The 17,379-nt window shown below is 37.8% G+C and overlaps 1 protein-coding gene across 1 annotated transcript; it reads right to left on the bottom strand.

Annotated features, from left to right (window-relative positions):
- Positions 1 to 278: 278 nt before the first annotated feature.
- Positions 279 to 15,995, bottom strand: LOC139128194 (origin recognition complex subunit 4-like). Its single transcript, XM_070694029.1, has 10 exons — positions 15,939 to 15,995; positions 14,506 to 14,667; positions 8,226 to 8,274; positions 7,535 to 7,761; positions 6,522 to 6,644; positions 4,867 to 5,023; positions 4,242 to 4,327; positions 3,013 to 3,121; positions 869 to 936; positions 279 to 461 (listed from the first exon to the last, which is right to left on the bottom strand). Exons 1-10 carry the CDS (start codon positions 15,993 to 15,995, stop codon positions 279 to 281), a joined length of 1,221 nt encoding a protein of 406 aa, XP_070550130.1.
- Positions 15,996 to 17,379: the final 1,384 nt, after the last annotated feature.

Here is a 17,379-nt window from a genome sequence, read left to right as displayed (position 1 = left end):
ATCCAGCTTGTCAACTCAGCCCCTATGGTTGTAAACTGCATTGTTATTGTTGAAAACTGACTTCTGGTCCAGACTACAATTCAAATGTAAACAATAAAAATGCATTTTACACATTTGAAGGATAAGTTGACAAGCTAAATAGTGGGTGTTTCAACATTCTTTGGGGAGTAGAATAAGAAGTTGCAATTGATTTATAAAATAAAAATAATGAAAAAATCATCGAAAGTTAGCATTACTGGGGCTTTAACATTCAAATAACTTGAGGTTCATTTGCATAATTAGGCATGCACTTCCTGTGTGTTCCATTGTTTAACTTCTGTTGGACAGTTTGGATATTTCTGCAATGCATCGTTGATCTGTGAGGCATCCACTAGTAAGGTCATAGGTCGATACTCTTTCTGTGACCTTTGACCTCCATCTACTGGCTTCAACAACTCCAGAGCTTGTAAATGTTCAAATGCCTTAAAGAGGAGATACAACTTGAATTAATTTATATCTTCAGTTACAAAAAATTATCTTTAAATTTCTTTTGACAAATTCCCTGAGAAAGATCATTTTTAATTTGCTTTGTGATTTCAACTTATTTTTCAATAATCAACATTTCATGGAATGATGACTCCAAGACAGTAATATCTACTGTTCTCATTTTAACAATCTATCAAAATCAAAGAAATCTTGCAAAAACTATACAGAGCTGTATTAACTTAAACAAAGTTTCTGTTCATTGGAAGCAATCTCAATGTTTGCCAGATGAAGTACATTATGCATAAAGGTGATGGTCAGATAAAAATTATTAACAATATCAACAAGAGATTTTCATAACATTTTCCACAAACATGAAAACTTGTTTAAACTAATGTACACTTACTTTCAGCACAACTGGTTTTTCATAGCACTGTATTGAATGGCCTTTCCTTTGAACAAATGTCTGATATTCTGCAAATAACAAAGACAACTTTAGTTTGTAAATAAAGGCATAAATATAATTCTTCATTTTTTGTTTTCTATAATTGGCGATTATTTGCTATTAGTTTTCTAGGATTGAATCATTTATTTATTTGTTTATTGTCACTGGTATCTTGGTGAAATTACTCATTTTCATCTGAAAACTTACAAAAGTGTCTGACTGTAAAAATATGTCAAAGAAATTTAGGATAATTAGATATTATTCCCTAATATTTTTCTTCGTTCAGCGAAGGAAAATACGAGTGACGTAATGACCGTGTCACCACGAGTCGAAGACGAGTGGTGACACGGTCATTACGTCACGAGTATTTTCCGAGCTGAACGAAGAAAAATATTAGGGAATAATATACTTATCACATGCACAAGCCAGGAATTCGTTATTTTTTGCAAAATAAAATAAGTTTTCCATGACGATTCCGCGTTTAAACTTTTGAACTACTTTAGGAATAATATCAGTACGCAGTGCACAAGTTGTCAATCATTTCCAGTCGTCCGTCGCTTGCGTCCGCGTTCACGTTCGTTCGTGTTTGGAGCAAATGACAGCTCTCGGTCTACACGTAGGCTACCTTCCGCAAAGTTATACTCTATTTCAAAGATAGCATAGTCCTAGAAATTTATCACAGACGAAGATACGCTTTTTTTCGGGAACAAATATCGACTAAATCTCGACGGCGCGACCACTGTAAACGTCGCGCCTGACCCTGTTTGCAATGCGTACGGAACCCACGGTATGCGCGACCAGCTTCGAGTTCGTTGCTTCCGCAAATTATTCACGTAATTCCTTCGGAATACACAGGCGGTACACTCTTGTGTTTACATTGTTCGGATTAGTAATGTCGTAGTCTGTGAAAATATCGATTTTATTACATGACTTTTGATCGTGGGAGAAACATCGGCCGCCATGTTGTTTGTTTACATATTTACGAGCACATCGAAGATCGACAAAAAAAAGGTCCGACGCACCAAAATTGATGACATAGACGCGGGTTGTCGTGACGTAGAACGACCAGAGAATAAATCCCGTATTTTTTGTTCGGAGAGGACAAACTTGGCTTGTGCATGTGATAACTGTACTTAGCGTCTTTTGACCGAGTTGAATTTTATTTAATGTCTGTTATATGTCCTTAAGTTGAAAAAGTCAAACACTAATGTACAACACATCTGGCAATAGTACGTGTAGTTTTCATATTTCAAAAAATATACATGTATTTGCAGATTATTGATAGTCATGGGACAAATAAATAGACCATTAAGGAGATTGATACTTATTGATTTGGACAGTGTCTACATTGAAAATTGAGTCTGAAATCAACTAACAGTGACCTGTTCACCCCCGGTTTGCAATGAACAGGTCCAAAATCACCCCTGATAACAATGGGTGAGGGCCAAACCATTGTGGTGAAAGTGAAACCTGATAACTGGGGGTGAGTAAAACTACTTGGAAGAAAGATGACTTTAACAAACCATTATAAACCATTTCAAAGTTGACAGGATCTCCATCATACAGAAAAGTTAGTTATTTCATTGCTATGATCAGACACAACTCAAGGACAGACACTCCTGCAATGTGATACAGAATCAAAAAGAAAGTGCTTAACCAAATTTTGTAACATTTTGCTAATATTGGTAAAAATCCCATGAAAGAGAAACTAACAACAAAATCTACTGGATCTTTGTAGGCGTGTCATTAAAGGTTCTGCATGAGAATGTTCTGTTGTAGTGTCACCCCACTATTATACAACTAGTGTCTCTTAAAGTGAGCAATTCAAAGGATCTTAGGTCAAAGGTCACCAAGGTTTTACACCAAAACCACAATGATCACATGATGGTCATCATTCTAATTGTCTAGTAGACAACTTTGTGGTACTATAGTTGTACAATAAAAGTGTCTACTGGAAAAAGCAAGCTGGAACGGGGACAACCTTCTCTGCTTTGATGCTGATTTATGGACCACTGGTACAGTGAACAGAGCTACTCATCCTTGTAAACATAAAATTCAAAATAAAAAATATCATAGAATCTGAAAGATTGGACTATTTTACTCACCATGTAACATAGCAGCTTTGGAGTCCATTGTCAAGTATTGGCTGGATTCTAAAAAATCTGTGCTCTCCAATTGGCAGTGGTCTGGTGTCAATTTACAAACTGGAAGAAGCTGCAACAATAACAAAATTATATCCATGAATAAACAAAACAATAGTTTATAACTTGTCTCACTCGAAACACACACACTGACACATATTTCTACATCACTGACATGATATAGAAATCTAATCAATATCAGCCACACAACTATTTTATGATTGCTGGATCTCTGTTGTACAGATGTTCACAACAAATGTAAATTGCAATTATTAAAGTGGCCTGCAGACACTGACATTGCAAACTTCACAAAGCCATGTGTCAGTGCTACAATGCTGTACGCTGCAAATTTCATTGTTTGGCAAGTGTGGTAAAACAATTTTGTCTTGTACTGACTGTATTTATTACATAAATGTTACTCACATTTTAATAGATATATTCTGGTTGTACACAGAGATTTTACCTTTTTTGAATTTTACCCAAAAAGTATTCTGTGCCATTTTGAGTGATTTCAACCAAAATGTCAGTTAAAATCTTCTGGCATTGATACTACACTAAACTTAAGTATATATGTCTGTCTTCTACACTAAACTTCAGTATATATGTCTGTCTTCAATTTCAACACAAATATCTCAAGATTTATTCAAGAATCAAATGTCCTTTACAGAAAGGTTCAATTCAATTTAAGGTGCAGGCTTGACGTCAGATTGTCTTGCCAGAAAATCTACTTATTAGATTACAATATCAGGGAAAAACAAAAGGATATGACACCTCCATAATACTCTTACAGACTAGAACAAACTCAATCACTGGGATGGAGTCCGCTACCTTTAAAGGCCTTTATGGCAATCCCTTGGATCACCTTTGTTCTAGTCTGTAAGAGGATTATGGAGGTGTGATAGCCTTTTGTTTTCCATTTAAATTGTAATCTTGTGGGTAAACTTTCTGATGAGACAATTCAACGCCAACGCAGGCCTTTAAACTTGAAACATTTTACTTGTAGATTTTGTACATAGCAGAGGTGCATCCGTATAAACAAGTAACAGAGACATCCATTTTACAGAGGTGTCCTGACAATACAGATGTCCTGATTATAGGAGTATCCTGATTATAAAGGTGACCTGATAACAAGGTTTCCTAAACACAGAGGTGTCAAAAAGGACAGGTTTTAGGATACTATTGACTTTTCTCACCAGAAATGACTTCAAAGCTCTGATGTTTTTATCAGAGTGATAGAGTCTCTGCAAGACATCAACTGTCATTGTTTCCTCTGACAATTCTGCAAAGAAAGAAAACAAAGAGATAATGTCAAGCCTTCCTCACCATTTCAAGTCCAATACTATCATCAAAAATGATATGCCCGTACAACTATTTGTCATTCAATGAAACAGGAAAAAAATAAATACAAGTTTTTTGAAAATTGCTTTTTGTTTTTGATAGCAAAACCCACTGATGCCTTTTGAAAGTCATGTCTGCAGTGAGATTGTTCAATTGTAACAGTGCGTATGTCACAATAATGATTTCCATATTCTTCAATACAGTAATTTTGTTATGCACAGTAATATTTAACATTGACATGGTATACAGCTATCCTACTGGGATTCTTCTTAATTGGCTGACTCAGCAATATGAGTTGATTTTGTAGCAATTAACTGAAATTAAACATGATATGACCCTTTTTTACTGATTGGAGTATGACATCACATGCCTCCATGATGTGACCCTCCTTTGTGATTGGCTCAAAATATCACATGACTTACCTCCTTTATCTAGCCCTCGTCTGTGATTGGTTCATGATATGACATGACTCATCTTCACGTGTTGATTCCATTGCTGCATAGATTTTCTCTCTTGGAAGACTAAGAATTTTAACAAAGACTTCTTTGTACTCTTCAAATGTAAGTGATCTGAAGATGTGAATTTGCCGGTGTGAGAAACATGATTTCATCCTCTTCTCAAGTAACTCCATGACATCCTGTACGAAATCAAACAAAAAATTTGGTTGTATTTTATTAGAAATAAAGTGTAAGCAATAAATCAAATAATTATGAAACAAAAGTTCAGTTGTCAAATTCTGTAATGTGATTTATCCCCTGAAAATCTGTCTAGCCTTGCTCTGCCCAGCAAAGGTTGTAACCCTTTTAAAACCATGGTTTGGCCTAAACTCATTGTTGACAATGGTGAGTGTGGACCTGTCTGTGTGGAATAGGGGATGAACAGGTTTAGTATTTTTATTGTTGAGTTTACTCCTGTATCACTGCACATCAAAGCAAGACAGACATCATTCTAATATGATGAGGAGATCAGTTTTGTGAATATGTATGACATCACAGAGTGAGAGATGTTGAAACAAGTGACATCATAGAATTATTGATCTGGAAGGCTATGCCAATTCTTTAACTTCAAGATTAAACATTCAACACTGTATTCATATGGGAAATACAATTGTATCAACAACTGTTTGTGTACAACTTCCAACAATTCCTCTGCTGTTGTGACACCATTCTGACAGGCACTGCAACTTGTTTTACTGTTACTGATAAAACCTTCAATACAAAAATGTCAGTCTTTTGTGACAAATTTTGGAAATGATTATTTTAATCATACATTAATATCCCAAAAAGGAATACTATATCATGAAACATTTAGAGTCCTTTCAAATATGAAATCTTTAATCAGAGTGACTTACCAGCCTATTAGTGAGTCAGATGACAGCAATGGGTGTCTGAGCTGACTGGGCAATATCAAATTTATCGAAATGACTTACCAGTCTACAAGTGAGTCCAATGACATCAATGGGTGTCTGAGCTGACTGGGAGATATCAAACTGTATCGCAGTGACTTACCAGTCTGTAAGTGAGTCCGATGACAGAATAAGGTGTCTGAGCTGACTGGGAGATATCAAAATTTATCGGTGTGACTTACCAGCTTACAAGTGAGTTCGATGACAGCAATGGGTTGTCTGAGTTGACTGGGAGATATCAAACTTTATCTGAGTGATTTACCCTTCTACATGTGAGTCCATTCACAGTGATTGGTGTCTAAGCTGACTTGGCAATATCAAAATTTATCAGAGTGACATACAGCTTACAAGTGAATTCGATAACAGCAATGGTATCTGATCTGACTGGGCAATATCAAATTATCGAAATGACTTACCAGTCCACAGTGAGTCCAATGACATCAATGGGCATCTGAGCCCCTGGGAGATATCAAACTATATCAAAATGACTTACCAGTCTACAAGTGAGTCCGATGACAGCAATGGGTGTCTGGGCTGACTGGGAGATATCTAACTTTATCAAAATGACTTACCAGTCTACAAGTGAGTCCGATAACAGCAATGGGTGTCTGAGTTGACTGGGAGATATCAAACTTTATCTGAGTGATTTACCCGTCTACAAGTGAGTCCATTCACAGTGATTGGTGTCTAAGCTGACTTGACGATATCAAACTTTATCAGAGTGACTTACCAGCTTACAAGTGAGTTCCATGACAGCAATGGGTGTCTGAGCTGACTGGGCAATATCAAATTTATCGAAATGACTTACCAGTCCACAAGTGAGTCCAATGACATCTATGGGTGCCTGAGCTGACTGGGAGATATCAAACTGTATCGCAGTGACTTACCAGTCTACAAGTGAGTCCGATAACAGAATAAGGTGTCTGAGCTGACTGGGAGATACCAAACTTTATAGAACAATTTACCAGTCTACAATTAAGTCTGATGACAGCAATGAGTGTCTGAGCCTACTTGGAGATTCAAATTGTATTGCAGTATGTTTGTTGAAAATAAAGGACTTGAAACTGACAAATGGTGGTGTTTTATTTTCACATCTACTAATGTAAATATATCTCTTGGCAACTAATAAAACGAAATTTAACGGCTCTGGTAATGCGGGATCTCCTAACAAAATGACTCTGGCTGACACAATATTTGTACAGTGAAAATATATTCCCCAGGTCTGGAAAAGAGAAGACCAAAATTTCTTAGTTACCTCACACTCATAAAACAAATGTAAAACAGTTTCAATATCACTCCGACAAAAGGTACAATTTGAGGTAGGTACTTTAGATGGAATTGTTTTATGTAATCTTCTGTTTGTCATAAGAATGTTATGGGTCAATTTCCATTGCTGACTTGGAAATATCAAATTTCATCGGAGTGACTTACCAGTCTTAAGTGAGTCCACTGACAACAACAGGTGTCTGAGCTGAATGGGGGATATCAAACTTTATCAGAGTGACTTACCAGCCTATAAGTGAGTCCGATGACAGCAATCGTTGTCTGAGCTAACTGGGTGATATCAACTGTATGACTTACCAGTCTGTAAGTAAGTGAGTCCGATGACAGCAATGGGTGTCTGAGCTGACTGGGTGATATCAAGCTTTATCGAAACAATTTACAAGTCTACAATTAAGTCTGATGACATCAATGACTGTCTGAGCCTACTGGGAGATATCAAACTGTATCGCAGTAACTTACCAGCCTATAAGTGAGTCCAATGACAGCAATCGGTGTCTGAGTTGACTGAGAGATATCAAACTTTATCTGAGTGACCTGTACGTCTACAAGTGAGTCCGATGACAGCAGTGGGTGTCTGAGCTGACTGGGAGATATCAAACAGATTGTACAACAATGTCTTGTTTTATTATGTGCAAACAGATCAAATTCCTCCCATACAAAAAGGATTGGCCGCGATGTCTTGTCACCTGCAACACAGAAAAATCATTCCTATTTGGTGAAAGTAGACATGACGTTGTTAAGATTACCAGCATTCAATTGCCTCAGTGTTCCATCTGTGACCCATTTGATCACAAAATGATTTCAGTGGCAAAGATGGATCCCTGCATAGTGACGAGGAAAATAATTTAGCAATTCTAATATGGTCAAATGTCTGTCACATTGACACTTGCAGATGTGTCAGTTCTGAGTTGTGGTGCTGTGCTCATGAATATTCATACCAACTGAACATATTTGGACACCACTGTTGATTGTCTCTGGCATCACAGCAAGACCTTATATACGGAATCCTACACTTGTGCCAGGCATAGTAATAAAGTAGACTTTTAGTTCACCAGTCGATGGTCTAAGGAGATTTGTATGAGTAAACACAGTACTCAACTGAAGGAGAGGTGATCATCAGAAAAATCACAAAGAAACGACAACTACTTACCACTTTTCAATGCCTCCAGACGAAACGCCAGTGTTGCTGCAAATGAACCCTGTGAAATGGAAATCAAAGATTTCAGAAATGATGGATGTCATGTCTAGGGAGGAGGGGGTTGGAGTTGAAACCATGTACACTGAAAGACTCTGTACTGAGGTTAGACACGCTATCATCAAATACTGTTAAAGACTCTGTACTGAGGTTAGACACGCTATCATCAAATACTGTTAAAGACTCTGTACTGAGGTTAGACACGCTATCATCAAATACTGTTAAAGACTCTGTACTGAGCTTAGACACGCTATCATCAAATACTGTTAAAGACTCTGTACTGAGGTTAGACACGCTATCATCAAATACTGTTAAAGACTCTGTACTGAGGTTAGACACGCTATCATCAAATACTGTTAAAGACTCTGTACTGAGGTTAGACACGCTATCATCAAATACTGTTACTGTTGGGAGATGTAACATGATCACATTGCCTCTGATCATTTCTTTTCTGCATCATGTTGTCCAACATTATGCTACTGTCAACAAAAACATAAGTACCACCATACACATATGCCAGTATTACCATACATGTATACAGGTACCATCCTACATGTAAGATGGTAGAACTGTACTTGAACCACTGTACATGTCAGGGTTCGAAATTTATTTTTTTGTTTGGTGGTCAAGTTTGACCACCAGATTCAAATTTTGGTGGTCAATTGCAAAATTTGGTGGTCAAAAAAATTGATCATATCAGAGTGTAAATCTTGTGGAGGTATGGGTCCGTGGGGTTGAATAGTGGGGTGTACATGATGTTTTGAAACCATTTCACCATGCTGCTACACATGTTAAGTTGGTTTACATGTATGTTGGATGCCCAGTAAATCCACTGGAAATTTCAGTCATTTACAGATCAACTTGACTGCTGCATGAGTGACTGACTGACTGACTGGTTATATGCAAAGGACTTGAGTTACAGATTTTAAGTTTTGACAGAATTACTGTGTAATAAAGAATGACAATTACTGCTGATAGCATGACAATTATTGCATTTTTTTGGATTATTATGAAGTTTTGTAAGAGTTTTGTACATTGATCTGTGTCACTTAAATGACTAGACGAAATTTGCTAGGAGATGTTATTCAACGTTTGCAGACTTTATCACAATAATCATAGCAGTAAACAGTAAAACAAAGAGAGACATTGTCTATTTAAAGGAACACTCAGTTGAGTAGTGGAGTGGGGTTGAAGGACTGACATTGAACCACAATGGAGGAGTGTGATTGAACAGACAAGACATGTACTCAGGTGTTTCATCTAGGATGCTACACCAGGGGGGGGGACTGGTCCCCCTCTGCAGGAATTTTTGAGGGGGATTTTAAAATTTTGGGGGGGGATTTAACTAAAACATATAATCACGGCTTTACACGTAAGTTTTAATGTTGCAATGATGTCACTTGTGATGCCCATACTACAAGCCATAAATCACTTGCTTACACAATCCAAGATGCTGGCTGCAAAAACCATCCTATATAAGATGTTTTCAAAAGTCAACAAATTTGAGTATCTCTGTTGTGAATGTACCGGTATGTAGAGCTTAGAACAGTGGCGGTTGGCTCATTAATATTAATAAGCATTAATATTCCTGGAAAAAATTGTAGCGTAATTTGTATGCTACAATATTCTGTATGTTTGTTAGCAGCTGGCCATTTCCACTGTACATGAACCTTCAAGGATTTTTTCATTTTTAAATGATTATGAACTGTGTGCACTTACACAAAGCAAGAAAAAATCTTTAGTAGTTATAAAGGAATGTTTTCCTATCTTCTGAAAAAATAACATATATTTGTTTGTCACGTTTTTACTGTGCTTATATCATCCCTAACCACCGTAGAGTTTGGATCAAGATTGCCCTATACAAACCAGTTAGCTGTATTTTCTAGTGACCTAGCTGGTCTTGTAGTCTTGTGCGCAGACTCAGTAGAGTTAAAACGAACAACTTAGGAGGTCTCTGTCTGCCGTGTTCTGAATGTGGAGTTTCTCGATGTCAGATTCGCTCCAATTGCTTTTTGTCAGTCATTTTAAAGTACGAAAATAACAAACAGAAAGGTTGGTTGTCACCAACAGTTAACTTTAGGGTTTATTTGCCCGAAAAGTAAGTCAATGCATAGACAGTGGAGGATCTTCCCCCTCCACTGTCTATGGTCAATGTATGTTCACTGAATTCAAAAACCGTCCCATTGACACTACAGCTTGCTTGTGACTCTTATTGCATGCAATCCCATCACAGTGCCAATGCCATTCACTGAACTGAAAACATTTCTGTAACAGTAAAGTCCAATTTCCGAGTCAATTTTTGCTACCAGAATTATTTTCATAGTGTTACAGACATTCACAGTATGCACAAAAACTTCAGTTTGTCTCCTGTTCTCGATCGTACTGAGGTAATGAGACAAGGGCAATGAACTTTTGTGAATGTAACTCTAAATGGGCTGACATGCTTTCATATGCAAAATCAGTATACGGAAAGTACAAAAAGTATCAAAATCGAACTAAAATTAGTTCCTTTCATGTAAATGTTCTTGCTACACTATACAATGCCTGTTGCCAAAGTATTAACAGGTGCTGATAATGGGTCAAAAGTATCGAAGTGTGACACCCATGATATTTGATATACCATAGTCTCAGTGGAGTGCGCGATGGGTCGCCCCTTCTACGTACAATTGGCGGCGCGCAGCACACGAAAGAGGGGGAATCGCGCAATCGCGCAGCCTAGATGAAACACTGCAATGTACTACTTAAGGATGTACGATCGGAAAATATAAGCGTACTGCGCCGATTTCCGCGCAGAAATGTATCCATAGTAACCACGCGCGCATAGTGACGTTCCGAACGTTTTTGCGTTGTACAAAATGTCGTCTGCAGGGAAGGAAAATCACGCATAGAAAATGTTAAGCGTGCCTTCAAAACGTGCTGGAAGGTACGGGAATTCAGCAAAGAGATAAAAAAATGCAACATGACCGTAGCCTGTACAGCGTATTCAGAAGTGTGACATCTGATTCGCTATACAAGAGGAGGAGGTCGCGGTTATAATCCCAATGATAGTGTCGCTAGTAGACCTACCGGAGAATGGAAGAATGGCCGTCGCATTGTCGATTTGAGTGTACTAGCCGAAAATCTTGACACTTGTTTCAGTTGCGGGTTTGCCTTTACGATTGTCATCGTGTATTGGGGAAACGCCAAGTTCACGGCCTCGGCTCCACGTAGTGTGTGACAACTTAGCCTGCAGCGAAGTCAACCTAATCTCCACCGATAAGCGTCACGGCAATAAATATTACGTGATTTTTTGTATGCTGTATTAATATATAGACTCTAAAAAGTAGAAGAACCTAAAAGTCTTTGCTTTGTTCTGTCATTTCCCTCTCATTAATAAGTTTACAGGTAGTCTAGAATCATGACCATGCCTGGACAAGGCCACTGCAAGTAGCCACTGCAGGTCAGCAGCATTTGAAGAGCGCCCTCGCGCGACGAACCCGGGAGAGCATGGTTTATCGCCAGAACCTGTAAATCCTAGTTAGATTTTGCAAAATTGTGAAAAATCGAGCTCGGTGACCTACTAAACAAAATGTGGTTTTGAAAAATTCACAAAAAGAGCTATTATTTGGCAAAGTTTGAGAAAATTGACATTAGTAGAAACTATCAATAATTAATAAATTACCCTCTCCCATTCCTAAAATTTGGGGCATATTTGTTGCAATTTTGGTTAAAAAATAAATATCATGACTTTTTCACTCAATTTTAATGTAAGTAAAATCTTCAAAGTAGCTTAGGTTTATAATTTCTTTATTCTTTTACAGTGTAAACGTGAAAATGCAATCATGATATAAATATGAAAATGATGACCTGTTTTATTGATTTTTCAGTGATTTTTTGAAAAACCGTGAATTTTTAATGTCATTTTGTAAAAAACACAGCGCGGTGACCCCATCTTTTTTTCCCAGTTTTGGACTATTCACATATGTAGGTATTCAAAAATCCCCATTTTAAAAAATTGACATTACTTTTACTTTTTTCCGATCGTACATCCTTAAACTGCTAAATATCTATCTCTGGGGACAATATATTGTTTCTGGATACTCCTAGCAATAAACTGTGAGAGGCATGTAAGATTTACAGCTCTGCAGTGCACTATTGTGACCTCCAAAAACTTGGTGGTCAAGATTGACCACCCAAAATAGAATCTGGTGGTCCAAATGAGATAATTGGTGGTCTTTTGACGCATGACCACCGGGTATTTCGAACCCTGCATGTACAGTGGTACCACTGCACATATACACCAGTACCAAACATGTAAAATGGTACCAGCATACATGTATACCGAACTGACATACATGTACAGCAGAACCACTGCAGATATACATCAGTACCACCAGACACATATACAGGTACCACTGCACATGTACACCAGTAGCACCATACATATATACTGGTACCACTGCACATGTACACCTGTACCACCATACATATATACTGGTACCACTGCACATGTACACCAGTACCACCCTACATACCGTATAAACTGGTACCACTGCACACGTACACCAGCACCACCATACATATGTACTGGTACCACTGCACATGTACATCAGCACCATCATACATATGTAGTGGTACCACTGCACATGTAAACCAGCACCACCAAACATATGTAGTGGTACCACTGCACATGTACACCAGTACCACCATACACATATACTGGTACCACTGCACATGTACACCAGTACCACCATACATATATACTGGTACCACTGCACATGTACACCAGTACCACCATACACATATACTGGTACCACTGCACATGTACACCAGTACCACCATACACATATACTGGTACCACTGCACATGTACACAAGTACCATCATACATATATACAGATACAAACATGTATGCCAGCTAGTACATTGATGGTGGTACCACAACATATGCAAAATGGTACCTACCACCATACTGGTACATGTACACCATTACCACCATAAATATATGCTGATACCATCACACAGGTACGCAAGTACAACCCAGTGTTCTCCCCAGGATTTTGTTAAAAGAGGGCGAAGACGTGGTGCAAAGCACCACAAGCGACCGCGTTAGCGGTCGCGGGGGGAGGTCAGGAGGGGGGTTGTCCCCCCTCCTGCCATTGGAGCTTTTGAAAAACAGAGATTAAAATAGTGTTATTTGGTGGCACTTGGGGAGTATTTTTTCAGATTTTTTCATATAAAAAAGCTCAAAGGAAAAGAAATCTGAGACAGTGTTCCATAACTTTTGTTCCAGTTCACTGATTCAATGAAGATTATATTTTTGAAAAGGAAACATAGCGACAGACATACATTTATTCATCGATGTCAAAATTATCACCATAACACTTATGCTAAATGTGTTCTCAGCCTGATACACGTACACGTCCGACCGAGTCTAACAATAGGTCGTTTTGCTTTGGGAAGGAATACACAAGCGAAATTCTAACCTCCTATAAAAACTTCAGAGTACTCTGCTGTCCTTGGTTACCCTCAAGTTCCTAGGCAAGTTTATACAGCTATGTCGGTTACAATGCACGGCCCCTATGGAGGGACTGACCGTGGCTAACGTTACGGCCTGTGCCATGCAAATATGGCTGCCATCAATCACCGTCCCTCCACCCACGAGGGAGGAGGGACGGTGCATCAATGAATGAGTTGCACATGGGCTTATGATCTCGGATGACATCACAAAACTCGCGCGATTTGCAAGATGGATGAGAATTACGTTTGCAGCCTGCAGGATCCACGCTCAAGCTTGCATTTTGCTTGTAAATCACTGTCAACTTTTTTTCCCCGTACATTTTATTGTTTTATTTTTCAAAAAAAATAAATCTTTTTCATTTCTGGCAAGGGGGCGCTCAGAATTTACAAGAGGGTGCCACGCCCCTGTTACCTTATTCAGGGAGAACACTGCAACCGTACATATACACTGATACCACTGCACATGTACATTGGTACCACAATACAAATATACCAGCAACTCTTTTTCAAAATGATCTCATCAACATAGATTAAATGTACCGGTACAGCATAGATATAATGTAACACTGTGAATATGTTGAAACTTTGAACCATTTTTCTGTACATTGTAAACATTCAATACACCAAATGGAACTTAAGGCACATTCTACCTTTAAGTATGGTAAAACAATTTGTACCTGTAATTTTTGTTTTGACCTACATTTGTGTATAGTAACCTCAGCAATGCTATCACTTACAAAGACTTTATCTCCAAGAGTATTTTCCAGTTGTAGCTGTCTTGTAATTTCCTTGAGAGCAATCCTATCATCTGTCTGAAGTAAACCATTCAAGTTGACTTGTAATAAATTCTCCTTGGCTATTTTGTCTGATTTCACTTCATCCAGTACACTCTGTAACAGCTACAAGCAAATCAAATCCATATCATTCACTAGATTTCTGTAAGTGTACTCTTTACACCCCTACATTCCATTATATGGACTGAACCATAAAGTTACAAACAAAAGGATGAAACCATTGCGAGATGAATTTTGGGATAAAGTTTACAAACTGAAATATCTGTTTTCATTGTCTTAGAGGTCCCGATGACTCAAATTGGTGATCAATATCAACTAAGAAATTCACTGTTCATCAAAAACAGTTTGTGTTAAAGATAAAATAAATAACTAAATAAAATAAATAAGTTTCAAGGGAATGGATTAAATTTCTCAACTTTGATGTTTGATAATTTTTGTTTAATAATGCCAAAATGATTTCAGGTCAGTGACATGAAATCATGCTGGAACAAGTGCGCCCTCTACGACAAGCTATTTCTGTTCTGAATAAAGTGCCTTTTTCAACAAAGCCTGTATAATGTAATATTGCATAAATTATTCACTGGGATTTTATTTCATTTATAAAATCCACTTTTCAAGAAAATTCCAGTGAAAATTACCAAACATCAAAGTTGTGAAATTAAATCTATTCACACTAGTGTTCATATATTGTCAAAGCAATAATCTTTTTACGTTTGCAATTCTGGAATAAACCCTTTAGTTTACTGTTTACAGTTGGATAAACATACAGACCACTGGGAAGACAGAATTAAATTCATTGTTTATAAAGTGTGACCGCTAAACTGGAGGTCCTAGAGAACTCATTTTGTTATTATTCTGGCTGATAAATTTGACATTTTACATGGAAAATAGCTGAAATGTTTGATAATACTATCATACCTGAATTTCTTGTTTACTAACAAATATTTTCTTGCTTGTCCCTACAGTATCGTGTTTTTTGTTTGGGTGGTATAAGAAGGTAAATGTTACCAGAGTAACTTCTAGTCATTTCACCCTTTTTGTTTGGATAGTAAACAGTTAAATGCCTGGGTTTCCTAATCAGTTCGTTGTTAGGTTTCTTATGAGAACTGTGTTGTAAAAAACTTACAAAAGAGAAGGTCTGATTTGCTTCATTTATTATAGTGCCTCCCTTCAAAAAAAATCCTGTTTTGAAGCAGAGGGCAGCATTCCCCCTTTGCGAGAGAAAAGTGGGGAAAACAATGATGATGAACCATAAAATGTCAAAAACAGTCAGGCGAAATAAAATTGCCTGATTCATAAGGAGAGAGTGTTTTCTCCCACTTTGTCTAGCAAATACTGTCTTTGATCAAAGGTAAAAGACATTATTCTATTCTTACCATTGTTTTACCACTGCCTCTGGGACAAATCACTAAAGCCGAGTTGCTTTCCCCCATGGAAACACATCTTCAGATCTAAAAGATGTCTAGAATGAAACAAAACCAACTTGTATCATAAAGGTACTGGAAATGACAGTGTTGAGTACGATCTAAACCCATATACTGTGATTTTTCAAGTATTGCAGAGCAGTAAGGATGATACATACTGTTGGAAAACTGAAATGAGTTTATTAATTAATGTTTAGTCACGCCTGTAAAGCAGTGTAGACGTCGTGCACCTCCGTAGCCAACATCTTTCCCGGCGATTTTGAACGGTCCCCAACACAGTCACTTGTGAACCGATACACGACAGCCGCTGTGTGGTGAGCATTTACCAAAAGCTGCCGTCGTGTTTGGTTCTGAACGACTGTGGTCCCCACCACACAAGATCGCTGGCACAGGCTCTTGACTCGATGCAGGCGAACCGCTAGCCGTCACTGATGCAATCATTTATTGCATCAGTGACGGCTAGCGGTTCGCCTGCATTGAGTCACGAGCCTGTGATCGCTGGGGTGAGTTATGGGCTACGAAACTGCAGTCAGCAGTGGCCTGTGGTCGTATTGAGCAATTGCGAATATAGTCAAAACGGCAGTGGATCGAAGCAACAACAAAATACGAACCTCCTCTGGCTGTAAAGGCCATACACTTTCGTTTGAACAGACTTCTGAGAAAGTCTCTCTCTCAAAATCCGCTGGACTTCACGAAGACACTCATCTTCAGCAAGTTTGACGATGACTTCCTACGAAACATGACGAACTTTTCAGACGACTGTCTAAGTTGAACACTATTAGAAAGAACAGGTTTTCGTGAAATAAAGTACCATGTGTCCAGAAGTCCTTCGGCAATCTAACGTGTGGATAAGAATGGCACAATAGCCACCTGAACACTTCAAACGGCTTTCGCTGTTCAGTATGTTCAAGTAGGCCGCCATTGTGTACATGTGTTTGAAGTTATTCCTAGTCTCAAATTCGTTCATAAATATTTTAGTAAATTATTTTGCAAACGTTTCGCAAAAAAATAAAAATAAAAAAATAATAATTTAAAATATTTAGAATTTGAAATTCTTAATCAACTTAATCAATTATTTCAGTGAAATTACTTCCGTTTATAATTAGTTAGCAAGTGCCGTGGCTACAGCTGAGGCTCCTAGCTTGATTATAATTATCAACGCCGAGCACAATCTCTGTACGGAGATTGAGGTCAGTGCTGAAGTACTACATTTTTTAAAGATAAATTTGTTTCAACAAATTCGCAATGAAAAAGGTCTACATAACTGTGAATGCGTTAAAATTACAACGCAACTTGTCTGAAAAAAATAACCCTCCAAAAAATCAGTCATTTAACTACTAAGATCATCATAATAATGCATTCAGGATGCATTCTTCTTCTTCAAGTCTTACAC

The sequence above is a fragment of the Ptychodera flava genome, unplaced genomic scaffold, assembly GCF_041260155.1.
Source record: "Ptychodera flava strain L36383 unplaced genomic scaffold, AS_Pfla_20210202 Scaffold_45__1_contigs__length_1260105_pilon, whole genome shotgun sequence".
Taxonomy (NCBI): Eukaryota; Metazoa; Hemichordata; class Enteropneusta; family Ptychoderidae; genus Ptychodera; species Ptychodera flava.
Note: the sequence above shows the minus strand (reverse complement) of the source record. Positions and strands in the feature narration are given on the sequence as shown.